At 52.4% G+C, this 14,449-nt stretch overlaps 1 protein-coding gene across 7 annotated transcripts; it reads left to right on the top strand.

The window, feature by feature from the left end:
* The first annotated feature begins 83 nt into the window (after positions 1 to 83).
* On the top strand, positions 84 to 12,515 carry SELENOV (selenoprotein V). 7 transcript variants are annotated; one of them, XM_072777938.1, is made up of 8 exons: positions 84 to 1,559; positions 2,971 to 2,995; positions 3,142 to 3,195; positions 3,302 to 3,376; positions 3,519 to 3,592; positions 8,994 to 9,039; positions 9,276 to 9,317; positions 10,888 to 12,515. In XM_072777938.1, exons 1-8 carry the CDS (start codon positions 175 to 177, stop codon positions 11,068 to 11,070), a joined length of 1,884 nt encoding a protein of 627 aa, XP_072634039.1. In that variant the 5' UTR covers positions 84 to 174; the 3' UTR covers positions 11,071 to 12,515. The 7 variants fall into 7 exon arrangements, 5 of the variants coding, with proteins under 5 accessions (XP_072634039.1, XP_072634054.1, XP_072634030.1 ...); XM_072777953.1 differs by having other exon boundaries at positions 10,578 to 11,022; XM_072777929.1 differs by lacking the exon at positions 10,888 to 12,515 and adding an exon at positions 9,760 to 10,459.
* The last annotated feature ends 1,934 nt before the right edge of the window (positions 12,516 to 14,449 follow it).

Genomic DNA, 14,449 nt, shown 5'->3' with positions numbered 1-14,449 from the left:
GCCTCCCCGGCCCAGAGCAATGGAACCTGAGCACCGGGTGGAACACGATGTCACAGTGCCCCCTTGTGGTCACCTTCCATTTTAGAACCCTGGTGTGAGTGAGGCTCTCCCTGCCGGAGGAAGGAGGACCCGGCGGGGATCCCAACCCCCGTTACCCCGGGGCCCCTGCCCCCCATGAACAACCAGGCGAGGGCCCCACCCCGCACCTCGGCCCGGGTCTTGGCCTGGGTCCGGGCTTCGACCCCCGTCAGGACCTCGATCCCTGTCCGGACCCCAACGCCTGCCCGGGCCTCCTCCACTCCTGCCCGGACCCCACATCCCGCCCAGATTCCGACCTCGGTCCGGACCCTGAATCCTGTCCTGATTCCGACCTCCTCCCGGGCTCCGACTTCCGTCCAGACCCCAGCTCCGGCCAGGACCCCGAATCCCGTCCAGATGACCAGCCCGGCCCAAACTCCGACTCCCATGCCAACTCTGGCTCGGACTCCGACTCCCGTCCAGACCTCAACCTCGGCCCGAATCCCGAATCCGGTCCAGACGCCGACCCCGGCTGGAGGCCCGACTCCCATCCCGACTTTGGCCCGGACCCTGACTCCCGTCCAGACCCCGGCCTCGGCGTGGACCCCGAATCCGGTCCAGATGCTGACCCCACCCCGAGCCCCAGTTCCTGTCCCAACCCAGCCCCGGACCCCGACTCCCATTCAGACCTACGCCCGGACCCCAACTCCCGTCCAGACTCCGAATCCCATCCAGATGCCGACCCCGCCCCGAACCCCAACTTCTGGCCCGACCCTGGCCCGGCCCCCGGCCCCCCTTCCGACCTCCGCCCGGACCCCGACTCCCGTCCCGACCCTGGCCCGGCCCCCGGCCCCCCTTCCGACCCCGCCCCGAACCCCGACTCCCGTCCCGACCCTGGCCCGGCCCCCGGCCCCCCTTCCGACCTCCGCCCGGACCCCGACTCCCGTCCCGACCCCGACCCCGCTCGCAATCCGGACTGTCGTCCGAACTCCAACCCGGATCCGGACCCCGACTCCCCTGCAGATGCCGACCCAGGTCCGGGCCCCCATTCCGGCCCGGACGCCTACTCAGATCTGGACCCCGACTCTGGCCCGGACCCCAACCCCAATTTCATCCCCGGGGGAGGTCGAGGCCGCGGCCGCGGCCCCTGCCTCGGAATCCTTCGGGAGCTCGGCCCTGCCCCTGGAACCGCCCCCAGAACCTGCCTCGGAGCCCACGACGGCCTCGCCCCACCAGGATCTTTCGCCCACGCCGAGCGTGAAGCCCCTCCCATCGGTCACAAATGGGTTCGGGTCCACCCAAGAGCCCCTTCCTGACCTCACTCCACCGGCCACTGATTTCCTGGGGCCCACCCTTGGGTCCACCTCGAGGGCAGACTCCTCGGCCACCAAGTTGACCGATTCCACCTCGGAATCCGTTCGGGTGCCCATCCCGGGGACCGACCCCTTCGCGGCCACCGCCTTAGCCACGTCCACCAACACCTTCGCCCCCGTCGGCGAGAGCTGCTCGGTGGACAAGATCGCGGTCCGAGTGATCTACTGGTGAGGGCCGTCCGCGTCCGCCCCTGCCTCCTGGGGGAGCGGCGCGGCGCGGGGGCTTCTGGGAGGGGGAGGCGAGGGAGTCGCCGGTCCCAGGTTGGAAGCGGGGCCAGAGATCTGTGGCTTCGCATCCCTGCTCTGAGCCGCGCTCATTCACGCTCATTCCCTTTTCCCTCCCGGAGCGCGCGGCCGCCCTGGGCCAGGCCTGTGCGGGGCCGAGCGCGGAGCGGAGCCGCCCGCCTTCCCCGCAGCCCACGCTGGGGGGCGCATTGCAGACGCAGAGCTGCGCCCCGGAGGACGCGGGCGGGGTGATTTCAGGCTGGCCCCTGGGGAGGGCCTCTCCGCGCGGTGAGAAGGAAGCCTCTGGGTGAAGAAAGAGCTGGGGCGGCGGGAGGGGCCGAGTAGCCAGGGGGAGGGGAGCCCGAGCGCAGAGGTCGAGGGAAGGTGGCTTCTGTTCTCACTGCTGATCCCAGCGCTGACAGTAACAGCAGGGGGGGGGGGGGGCTTGTTTTTCCCTGCAATCCCCGTGCCTCTCTCCTGCGTAAAACGTCCCCTCCTCTCCCCTCCTCTCTCCCAACCTCACTCCTCCCGCACCCCCCTACCCCCACCCCTGCTTCTGTCTGCCCAGGCCATCTCTCCAGCTCTCTCTCCCCAACTCAGTGTTCCATGTTGTGTGTGTCTCTTTCTCCTTCTCCCCATGTTTCCTCATCTCCCCCCGCCCCCTTTCTCTGCCTTCTCCTTCCTAGCTCTATCCCTGACTCCATGGATTCATGAATTCACTAATTCATTCATTTATTATGCACCTACCTTGTGCCAGGCCCTGTCCTCGGCACCAGGGACATAGCAGTGAGTAAGACAGACAATCTTTGTCCTTGTGGCACTCACATTCTGGTGTGTAGGGGACGGGAATGAACAATAAATATGACACCCAGTAACTATCTGGCATCTTAGAAGGCGATCAGTGCTAATGGCAGAAGGCATGGGGAGGGTCACAATTGTAACTGGGGTGGTCAGGAAGGCCTCCCTGAGAAGGTGATGTATGAGCAAAGATTTGAAGGAGGGGCGAGAAGGAGCCATGTAGATACCCGGGAAAGAGCATTCTGCAGCGGGAGCAGGCAGTGCAAAGGCCCTGAGGCAGGCCTGCCTGGAGTATTGGAGGAGGAGCTCCGAGGTCCCTGTGGCTGGAGCTCGGTGGGCCTGGGGAGAGTGGCGGAGATGGGGTGGATCCCGTGGGGGCTCATGGACCATGCAGAGGACTGGCGTTTTCCCTGCTTGAGCTGGCACGACGAGAGGGTTCCAAGCAGGGGAGGGACGGGATTGGACTCGTGTGTTCCCTCCGGGCTTGAGGAGATCCTGATGCAGTGTCTTCCCTCCATCTCTCTCCGCCCTCCCTGCTCTTACCCTCGGCCTCCAGCGGCCTCTGAAGCTATGGCCTTCGGGTAAGTAGTTTTTGACTTTGGAGGGGGTGGGGGTGGGAGTATACGACATGAATCTGGAAGGAGGTACTGTTTCCCCCTCTCCCCAAGACCTGGGACCCCATGATCCTGGGATCCCATGACTCCATGATCTCGTTTCCTCTCTGCAGTACATTCTACTGAAAAAAAGTCTGGAACAGCAATTTCCAAACTGTCTACTCTTTGTGAGTGTGCCCGTGGCCCGGAGGAGGGGGATGGTCAGGGGTCCGAGAACCCAGGGGCTTGGGGGGAGCTCTCACTGCCCTTCAACCCCCAATATTCCCTCCCCAGGAGGAGGAGAGAGCTGCCCAGGCTACAGGGGAGTTTGAAGTGTTTGTGGATGGAAAACTGGTCCATTCAAAGAAGGTGATTCTGAGCAAGGGTTCCAGACAGGGAAGGAGGGCCTTGCTGGCATCCCTGGGGGTGGGGGTGAGGGTGAGGGTGAGGGTGGGTGGCTAGGTGGGTGGGGGAGACAAACATGTCCGTGCTCTTTTCCCTCCGTGCCCAGAAAGGTGATGGTTTTGTGGATGAGGCCAGGCTGCAGAAGATTATGAATGTTATCGAGGAGGAGGTCAGGAAAAGGTAGCAGGCAAATGGCAAGCTGGAGGAGAGGTGAGGGAGGTGAGGTGGGGGGAGCAGAGGGGGTGGCGGGGAGGGCACGAGGCAGGGCACTGGCTTGGAGTCAAGGGCACCCTAGTCCCAGTCCTGGCTCAGCCCATCCTCCCAGTTCAGATCAGGGCAAGTCATCTATACCCTTTTCTGAAGTTGTGTCTTCTGTAAAATGGGTTTGTTGAGATGCTTCCACAAGATGCCTCATAATGTAATAAATTTACGTGGGTCAGTGGATGTCAGCTAACTTTTTTTCCAAAAGAGCTCTAGACTTCTTTCTTTCTTTCTTTCTTTCTTTCTTTCTTTCTTTCTTTCTTTCTTTCTTTCTTCTTTCTTTCTCTTTCTTTCTTTCTTTCTTTCTTTCTTTCTTTCTTTTTCTTTCTTTCTTTCTTTCTTTCTTTCTTTCTTTTTCTTTCTTTCTTTCTTTCTTTCTTTCTTTCTTTCTTTCTTTCTTCTTGCTTGCTTGCTTGCTTTTAATTGTAAAGCTGTACTATCCATAGCAGCCCGGAGCTCTGCAATTTACAGTTAATTAAAATGGAATACAGTAAAAACTCAGTTATTAGTCACACTGGCCACATGTGGCTACTGGATTGGACAGTGCAGATATAGGACTCAGAAAGGTCCGTTGCTAATGTTGTTTTAAGGTATTAAAGCATATGCACAGTAATTTCTTTTGGGTTTTTATTTAAAAATTTTTTTTTGGATTTTTATCTATTTACTCATGAGAGAGAAAGAGAGGCAGAGGGAGAAGCAGGCGCCATGCAGGGAGCCCAACGTGGGACTCAATCCCAGGTCTCCAAGATCAGGCCCTGGGCTGAAGGCGGCGCTAAACTGCTAAGCCACCCGGGCTGACCTGGATTTTTATTTTTAAATGTTTATTAATTTTTAAAATTTATGTACATAATCCCTACACCCAACGTGAGCTCCAACTCACAACCCTGAGGTCAAGGGTCACATGCTCTTCTGACTGAGCCAGCCAGGGGCCCCAGATAGTGGATTTTTCCCCCCCAGATACTGGATTTTAGAAACCACTTACTATAGGGGTCCCTGGGTGGCTCAGTCAGTTGAGCATCTGTCTTCCTCCGCCCAGGTCATGATCCCAGAGTCCTGGGATCGAGCCCCCCATCAGGCTCTCTGCTCAGTGGGGAGTCTGAGTCTTCCTCTCTCTGTGTGCTTTCTCTCTCTCTCAAATAAATAAATAAAATCTTTTAAAATAAAACAAACAAAAAACCCATTTACTATATACACATTTTCTTTTTTTTTTTTAATATTTTTTTTCAATTTTTTTTTTATTTATTTATGATAGTCACAGAGAGAGAGAGAGAGAGAGGCAGAGACACAGGCCGAGGGAGAAGCAGGCTCCATGCACCGGGAGCCCGATGTGGGATTCGATCCCGGGTCTCCAGGATCGCGCCCTGGGCCAAAGGCAGGCGCCAAACCGCTGCGCCACCCATGGATCCCTATATACATATTTTCAAGCCATTACTCATTTATTTATTTATTTATTTATTTATTTATTTATTTATTTATTGCCATTACTCATTTAATACTTTATCTGTTGTATATCTATTTTTTATAAAAAGTTTTCACCTTTTTGGGGTATAAGTGATGTGTAAGAGATAGTATGTTGATGAGTTTTAACATATGAATGTACCTGTGAAACCACCAGGCACCCCAGATACCCCTACATTTTCTGGATTTTTTGATTTTTTTTAAAAAACATTTTATTTATTTAAGAGAGAGGGAGAGAACAAGCAGGGGGAGGAGCAGAGGGAGAGGGACAAGCCAGCTCCCCGCTGCGCAGGTAGCCAGACATGGGGCCCTGACCCCAGGACCTGAAATCATGACTTGAGCTGAGCAAGACACTTAACTGACTGAGCCACCCAGGCTCATTTCTAGACTTCTCATTTTCTAGACTTCTCATTTTCTAGACTTCTTACATAAATGGAGGTGATAATGGTTTTAAACATATTTGTTGGAAAATTTTAGACATATACACTAGTTCAGAGATGAGTATAATGAGTTCCACGTACTCACCAACCAGGTCTATTATCAACCTACACTCTCCAGTGTTTTCCTCCCTGCTTTTGTGTGTGTGTGTGTGTGTGTGTGTGTGTGTGTGTGTGATGGTAGTATGAAGATATATTCCAACCTCACGTTATTCCACCTGTAAATACTTCGGTATGTATCTCTAGTAAGTTTTTAAAAAATATTTTATTTATTTATTCACGAGAGACACAGGCAGAGGGAGAAGCAGGCTCCATGCAGGGAGCCTGATGTGGGACTCGATCCTGGGACCCCAGGATCACACCCTAAGCTGAAGGCAGATGCTCAACCGCTGAGCCACCCAGGGATCCCTAATGAATAAGTTTTTAAAACAGAAGTACAGGGGCAGCCCTGGTGGCTCAGCGGTTGAGCACTGCCTTTGCCGGGACATGCTCCTGGAGACATGGGATCGAGTCCTGTGTCGGGCTCCCTCCATGGAGCCTGCTTCTCCCTCTGCCTGTGTCTCTCATGAATAAATAAAAAAATGAAATAAAACAGAAGTACAAAGCCATTCTCACACCCAATAGAAACTTTAATTAATTAAATTAATTTCTGGGATCCCTGGGTGGCTCTGCGGTTTGGCGCCTGCCTTTGGCCCGGGGCGTGATCCTGGAGACCCTGGATCGACTCCCACGTCGGGCTCCCGGTGCATGGAGCCTGCTTCTCCCTCTGCCTGTGTCTCTGCCTCTTTCTCTCTCTCTGTGTGTGACTATCATAAATAAATAAAAATTTATTTTAAAAAATTAAATTAATTTCTTTATTAAAGTTAAATCAATTAATTAGTCAAAATTAATTTAAAAGATTTTAGTTAGTTATTTGATAGAGAGAGAGAACACAATCAGGGACATTAGGCAGAGGGAGAGGGAGAAGCAGGCTCCTGCCAAGCAGGGAGCCTGGTGTAGGGCTCGATCCCAGCACCCTGGAATCATGACCTGAGCCAAGGGTAGATGCTTAACCAACTGATACCCCCAGGTGCCCTATATTTATTATTTATTTATTGATTGATTGATTGATTGATTCATTCATTCATTAGAGACACAAAGAGAGAGAGAGAGGCAGAGACACGGGAGGGAGAAGCAGGTTCCATGCAGGGAGCCCGACGCGGGACTCGATCCTGGGTCCCCAGGATCACACCCTGGGCCCAAGGCAGCGCTGAACTGCTAAGACACCCGGGCTGCCCTATTTTATTTATTTTTAGGTAGGTTTCCTGCCCAACATGGGGCCTGCACTCATGACACTGAGACCAAGAGTTGCATTCTATATCAAGTGAGCCAGCCCCTCAAAATTTAAACAAATTAAAAAAATTTTAATGTCATCTAATACTACTCAAGTGTCTCAAAAATATCTTTTTAGGGCAGCCCCAGTGGCGCAGCAGTTTAGCGCTGCCTGCAGCCGGGGGTGTGATCCTGGAGACCCAGGATTGAGTCCCTCGTCGGGCTCCCTGCATGGAACCTGCTTCTCCCTCTGCCTGTGTCTCTGCCTCTCTCTCTCTCTGAATAAATAAATAAATAATCTTAAAAAAAATTAAAAAAATATCTTTTTAGAGGTGGTTTGAGAATCAGGATCCAGACAATGTCCACATTGTATGTTAGTTGTTGTTGTTTTAAGATTTTATTTATTCATGAGACTCACAGAGAGAGAGAGGCAGAGACACAGGCAGAGGGAGAAGCAGGCTCCATGCAGGGAGCCCGACAACGTGGGACTCCATCCCAGGACTCCAGGATCAGGCCCTGGGCCGAAGGCGGCTCTAAACTGCTGAGTCACCTGGGCTGCCCCCCCCTCCTTTTTTTAAATTACAAACAGGGTTTGGACCCCTATTATGTGCCAGGCTCTGACTAGGTCTTTGTTCAAGCAGCCATGCTGGGGTGGGGGCAGGGCAGGCAGAGGAGAGGCCTGTGTCTCACATCTGCCAATAAGCAGAATACTATAGTGGTTGTGCATGCAGCTTCCAGGGGCACAGCGACTTAGGTTCAAACCCTGGATCCACCAGCCACACAAGGCTGAAGCAAATGATATTAGATGTTGTGAATTAAAGACCTGTCAAAACCCTTCTTCAGTAAGTGATGACTGTTGTTATTGGAATAAGTCGTGACTGTTTTTACTGAAGCAGAGAAACCAGTTCAAATTGGCTTAAGAGAAAAAAATCGGCTCATGAGAATAAAAATCTAGAGGCTTCCTGCAGCTTCAGGCATAACTTGATCCAGGCACCAAAACATAGTCATTGGGAATCTGATCCTCCCTTACTCTGTGTTCTGTTTTTTCCCCTGGGCCAACTTTATTCTCAGACTGGCTCCTCCTCCTGGTGGCATAAATCCTGAAGAAAGTTCCCATTGGAAAACAAAGAAAGAAAGAAAAAAAAAAATCATAAAAAAAACTTCGTTCCCACTGGCCTGGATTAGGTCACATGTTCATCCCTGAACCAATCACTGAGGCCCAAGGGAACATAGTACACCTGATGGACATGGCAAATCCGGAGGGTGGATAATGGCTAAATCAGTGCCGTGTGGCTTCAGTCCCAGCTCTGCTATTTATTGGCTGTGTGACTTAAGGCTGTCACCTCTCTCTGCCTCGGGGACCTCCTCTGTAAAGCAGAAACTACGGGGGCCTTTACCTCCTTGGATTTCATTCTACCCGACAAACACTTGCTGAGAACCTACTGTGTGTGTTCTAGGTGGTGGGGACGATAGGACCTCGGCCCTAGTGAAGCTGGTAGTCTAGTGGTGGGGACGGACAACCAACAAGACGCCAGGCAGACGGAAGATAAAAATAAGGAGTGAGAAGAGAAGAAAGCAAGAAAGGAGCGGGCGGGTGCTGGGAGTTCTTTGCAATCCGAGATTGGGTGGTCAGGGAAGACCTTTTGGGGAAGAGGGTATTTAAACACTTGAGGGGGTGCCTGGGTGGCTCAGCGGGTTGAGCGTCTGCCTTCGGCTCAGGTTGTGATACCGGGGTCCTGGGATCCAGCCCCATATGGGCTCCCCCCTCAGCAGGGAGTCTGCTTCTCCCTCTGCCCCTCCCTTCCCCCACTCGTGCTCTCTCTCACTCAATAACAGAAAAAAAAATCTTTTAAACACTTGAAAGAAGTAAGGGGTGGGACCGTGCGGCTATCTGGCGGAAAGTATTCCAGGCAGAGGGAACAGCAAGTACAAAGGGCCTGTGGTAGGACTGTGTCCTGTGTATTGAGAAATGGCAAGGAGACTCAAGGGGGGAGTGTTAGGACGGTGCCTGACGCATAGGAAACCCCAACATAAAGGCTGTTTTTGATGGTGTCGTTATTTTAAATAACCACTATTTATTGTATCTCAGAAAAATTTCTCTTTCTCCATTTCAGGAGCCTCAGCAGGATGCCGAGAAGGGCTGAAATGTTGCCAAGTCAGGTCCTTCTCTGATGGGGGCTGGGGCTGGGGCGGGTCGGGGAGGGGGACAGGGAAATACATACAGTCTGCCCCCCTGCATCCTGGGCTGCCCGCGTCTAGTGTTGGCACCCCGTCCCCCCAGGTGTGTGGCCGTCGCCTGCTCCTGGGCTCCCAGCATCGCCAGCGGCCTGGACTGGGTGGTGGTGGCGGGGAGCAGGGGCAGCTGTGAAGAGAAGCCTTGCCCTGTTGCTCCCCAGGTTTGCACCCTGTCATCTGGCCTCAACTCCTCGTGCTCTCAGGTCCGTTTCTCCCTTGGCAGCTTCTCCATTTCCCATCCCTGGCTTGGGATACATTTGGAAAATTTCTAGTCTTAGTGGTATTCTTTTAGGGGGTGGGACAGAAATGGGGGTTGTGGCAGGTGTCAAACCCTCGACGTCCCAAACTTCTTTACACCCTGGAGCCCGCATTCTCGAACCCTAATGTTGGGAGGCGTCTCGGCGACCAGGACGGGGAGGATGGAGGGCCACTTGTGGATTTATGGGACATAAATAAGTGGGGACATAAGTGCCGTGGGGTCACTGGGCACGTGCCAAGAGGTCACTGCAAGGTGTGGGAGTCAGACCTTTGCTGCCTAATTACTGTGACCTCCAATAAGGGACACCACCTCTGGGAGCCTTAGTTTCCTCCTCTGTAAAGTGGGCATCACACCACTATTTTTTTTTTTTTATTTATTCATGATAGTCACACACACAGAGAGAGAGAGAGAGGCAGAGACACAGGCAGAGGGAGAAGCAGGCTCCATGCACCGGGAGCCCGACGTGGGACTCGATCCCGGGTCTCCAGGATCGCGCCCTGGGCCAAAGGCAGGCGCCAAACCGCTGCGCCACCCAGGGATCCCCACACCACTATTTAATCGTGGAATTCCCAAGGCCTGGCACAGAATAAGTAGGTTTCAGTTGGGGTGCTCCTCTCTGCAAGTGACAGCAAGCCAGACCACCAGTGGCTCACCCAATAGGACAAATCAATTGTTTTCCTTATGAACTGGTAAGAGGGGCTGGAGCTGGCTGGCTGTCCAGCGATGCCATCAGAGACCCAGTCTTTCTGGATTTCTTTTTTTATTTTTTAAAGATTGTATTGATTTATTCATGAGTGACAGAGAAAAGAGAGGGAGAGAGAGGCAGAGGCAGAGGCAGAGGCAGAGGGAGAAGCAGGCTGCCTGCAGGGCAGAGCCGGATGTGGGACTCGATCCCAGGACTCCGGGATCACGACCTGAGCCAAAGGCAGATGCCCAACCCCTGAGCCACCCAGGTGTCCCCTATATTTCTTTTCTGCCATGAAAAGAAGTGTTGGCTTTGGGGACCTCCATCTGGGGCTTTGGGGCTCACACACACTGTTTCATTGTTGCACCTCTACCCATTATGTCTGTATTGTAGACGGAAGAAGGTTGAACAAGGAAGCCCTCCCCCCCGCCCCCAGTCTTCTGCTGTGATGCCAGGACGGTGCCCTGCCCCCTGCCCCTCTGCACCCCCTCAACCTCACCTCCCTGGCCTCCCCTCCAGGTTGCCGGCTCCTGCTCCTTCTGCCAATCTCCTCATTGATAATGCTCACAATTTCCTGCAGCCTGGCCTCATCCCCCAAGCCATCACCTTTCTGGGCACAGAGGGGAAAGAACATATTTGTCTCCCTCCAACCCCCCCCATCCCAGCACCACCCACTCTCCATGTCAGATCACCTTCTTCAAACACTTCAAACTCCCCTGCCGCCTGGGCGGGTCTGTCCTCCTCCTGGGGAGGGAATGGTGGGCGGGTGGAGGGGAGAAGGGGAGACCTCACAGTTGGGCTCAGCATGGGGTTTGGCTCCAATGAACAGGATGGAACAGGATGGAACAGGATCTGCCCCAGCACAGTGGCCGCCGTGGCGGTGGCTGGAGGGAGGTCGGACACGCCGCCCGCCCAGACTTCCACAGTGAAGCTCTGCACCTCTCCCGAGTCTGGACTCTGTTCCCGGCAGCAATTAGCAGGTGCAGCTCATGGGCAGACCGGAAAACCCTAAAACCGACCAGTTAAAAGCACAGACCCTGGAGCCAAATCCCTGCCTGGATTTGAATCCTGGCTTTGCCACTTCCTGGCTCTGGCATGGCTCTCCATGGCTCTCCCTGTGCCTCAGTGGCTCCATCTGTAAAATGGGGAACATAATAGCACTTAGCTCCTAGGGCTGTTGAAAAGAGTCAACAAGTTAAATATGTGAAAATCTCGGAAGATGCACAGGAGCCATGTGAAGGTTAAATCTCTTAGGGTGTATTTATCTGCTTGAAAGAACAGAAGTCCTGCCCAGCTCCTGTAAGCAGAGAATCCGGGGGCCGTGTGTCTGCGGAGCCCAGGACTGGTGCTTCAGTAAATGCAGAACATTCTCATGCCGTCCACAACCCCACACGCAGACACGAAGTGACAACCATGAGAGAGACACCTTCATGGCCCTTGTTTGTCCAATCTATTTCCCCACCTTCATTTGTCTGCCTTTCCCTGCACCAGAGATGAGATACTAGCTTTCTTACGATTTTATTTATTTATGAGAACACACAGAGAGAGGCAGAGACACAGGCAGAGGGAGAAGCAGGCTCCACGCAGGGAACCCGATGCGGGACTCGATCCCAGGAGCCCAGGATCAAGCCCTAGGCCGGAGGCAGGCGCAACCGCTGAGCCACCCAGGTGCCCCAAGATGTTAGCTTTTCTCAGCTGGTAAAAGCCCTGGTCTTGGGCTACGGTACAGAGGATGCCCCCATTGATTTATCCATCCCTTTCTGGTGACATCAGCCCTCCAAGCTTGGTGTCTCCAGCCACAAAATGAAGACAAAGAGTTGGCCATCCCAGTTGTGGCAGAGACCACTAGGTGTCCCTCCGTATCTCTCCTCCCTTACTCCCAGATAGCCCCCAGAGGAAGACTACAGTTCCCAGCCTCCTTTGCCACTAGGCGTGGCCACAGGACCAAGTTTGGATGATAGGAAGTGATCAGAAGTGATATGTGCAGTTTTGGGGTTGTGCTCCTAAGAGAAGGGGTGCCATCCAACCTTCTGTATTGAATGTGGAATTTGATGGTGCGCCATCTTGGTATGAGACAGGGAACATTCCATGGGGGTGGAGTTGGGAGGATGGAGCAACAATAGGGAAGGGGCCTGGGATCCTTTGGTGGAGTTGCCAGAAATGGACCGTTACAGGAGGGAAAAGTAAGCTTTCTTGTTTAAGATGCTGTTATTTTGAAAAAAAAAAAAAAAAAAAAAAAAAAAAGATGCTGTTATTTTGGGTCTCTGTCACACACTGTCAAACCTGAATCATAACAAATGCCCCAGGATTGGGAGGATGTGATGCACGAGTTAGAGCAATGGGTGAGCCAGAAGGTTCAACTGTAGGCTTTTTGTTTTTTTACTATGTCATAAGATAAATGTAAGATTTCATAGTAAGGTAGTAAGTACTTTAATAAAATATTTACTTTTTAAAAAATATTTTGTTTATTCATGAGACACACACACACACACAGAGGCAGAGACACAGGCAGAGAGAGAAGCAGGCTCTATGCAGGGAGCCTGATGCGGGACCTGATCCAGGACCCCAGGATCACGCCCTGAGCCAAAGGCAGGTGCTAAACTGCCGAGCCACCCAGGGACCCCCTAAAATATTTACTTTTAATGGTAGGCAGAATTCTAAGGTGACCCCCAATGACCTACACCTTCATATAATCCCTCCCCTTTCCCTTTAGTGTGGGATATGGGAGTGTGATGGGCTAGCACTCCCATGACTGTGTCATATTAAATGACAAAAAGGATTTTGCGCCAACTTTGAGTTAATCAAACTGGAGATTACCCCAAACAGGCCTGACACCAAATGTGTGGGTTTTATCTAAACCAGGAACCCACTCTCTGGACACCAGCTGGGTGTCCTACCATTCAACTCAGTGCTGACACTATCTCCTGGAATTCGCGTCAGATCCCACAAGTTAAGGGCTGAGCCTCACAAGTCTGCCCCATGTCAGATGCCACTCAGGACCCCCAGGTTGTCACCGGTACTTCTCACCAATGAGCTCTAAGTTCAGGGGTTCTTCTAGCCCCTCCTCGAGTTTGCTAGTTCACCAGAATGATTCACAGAACTCAGGAAAGCACTTTACTTACTATTACTGGTTTATTACAGAAGACACAACTCAGGAACAGCCACAGGGGAGAGACGTAGGGCATGGTGTGCTGGGAGGGGCACGGAGCTTCTGCATCCTCTCTGGGTGCCCCATGCTCCCCACATCTCATGGTGTCCACCCACTTGGAATCTCTCCAAACTCTGGATTCAGGGTTTTTATGGAGGTTTCCTTATGTAGATGTGACCGGCTGTGGGTAACTCAATCTCCACCCTGTCTCTCTTCCCCAGAGGTTGGGGGTGGGGCTGGAAGCTTCTCATCAAGGCCTGGTCTTCCTGGCAGCCAGTTCTTATCTGGAAGCTAGCTATGGGGCCACCGAGTCACCTCGTTAGAACAAAAAATGCTCGGGATGCCTGGGTGGCTCAGGGGTTCAGCATCTACCTTCAGTTCAGGGCGTGATCCCGGGTCTGGGGATCGAGTCCCGCACTGGGCTCTCTGCAGGGCCCCTGCTTCTCCCTCTGCTTGGGTTTCTGCCTCTCTCTCTGTGTCTCTCATGAATAAATAAATGAAATCTTAAAAAGGAACAAAAGATGCTTACATCATCCTCATCATTCAGGGAATCCCAGGTTTTGGGAGCTCTGTGCCGCAACCAGGGACAGAGACCAAGTGTCATTATACCAGAAAGGCTGTTTCTACTTTGAGGTGGAAATGCTTCTCACCTGGGTGTTTACTCACGTTGGCGTCCTGCCACCCATCCATTTCCGGAGAAATAGAAGTATTCTTCTTTCCTTGCAGAAAATGATAGGTATGGGCAGGTCTTGGGGACAGGAGGAAAGAGAAACCACTTAGCCATTTTTATTAGCTCACAGAGAACTACCTACTTTCCTTTTCTGCGTCTCTCAGTCCTTGAAGAAAGCAGAGACTTACCCACTATCCTAGTTATATCCACTTTGGAACTGATGGTCCAAAGCCATTTCTATTGGACACCCAATGGCAGGTGATCATTTCTCTAAAGCAGCTGAGTCTGGGACTCTTGCTAGGATGTCCTATACTCAGGTTTTCATAAAAGAAAACTTAATTTGGCCGCATGACAATATGTATTGAGACATTCTAAGGATGTGCGTTGGTCTGGGAAGTCTAGATTCTTGTGTTCCCCTCAGCTGAAATTCTGAAACTGTATATATTTAACCTCTTTAAGATTTCATCACTCAGAGAGGTGTAGAAAGAATGGAGTGGGAGAAATTTAAGAGACAAACAGAGCATTGGGTATTAAGCCTGGGGCGTCACAGATAAATGTCAAAATCAGAGCATG

The sequence above is a fragment of the Canis lupus genome, chromosome 1 (genome assembly GCF_048164855.1).
Source record: "Canis lupus baileyi chromosome 1, mCanLup2.hap1, whole genome shotgun sequence".
NCBI classification, from domain to species: Eukaryota; Metazoa; Chordata; class Mammalia; order Carnivora; family Canidae; genus Canis; species Canis lupus.
This window is presented reverse-complemented; position numbering and strand designations above follow the sequence as displayed.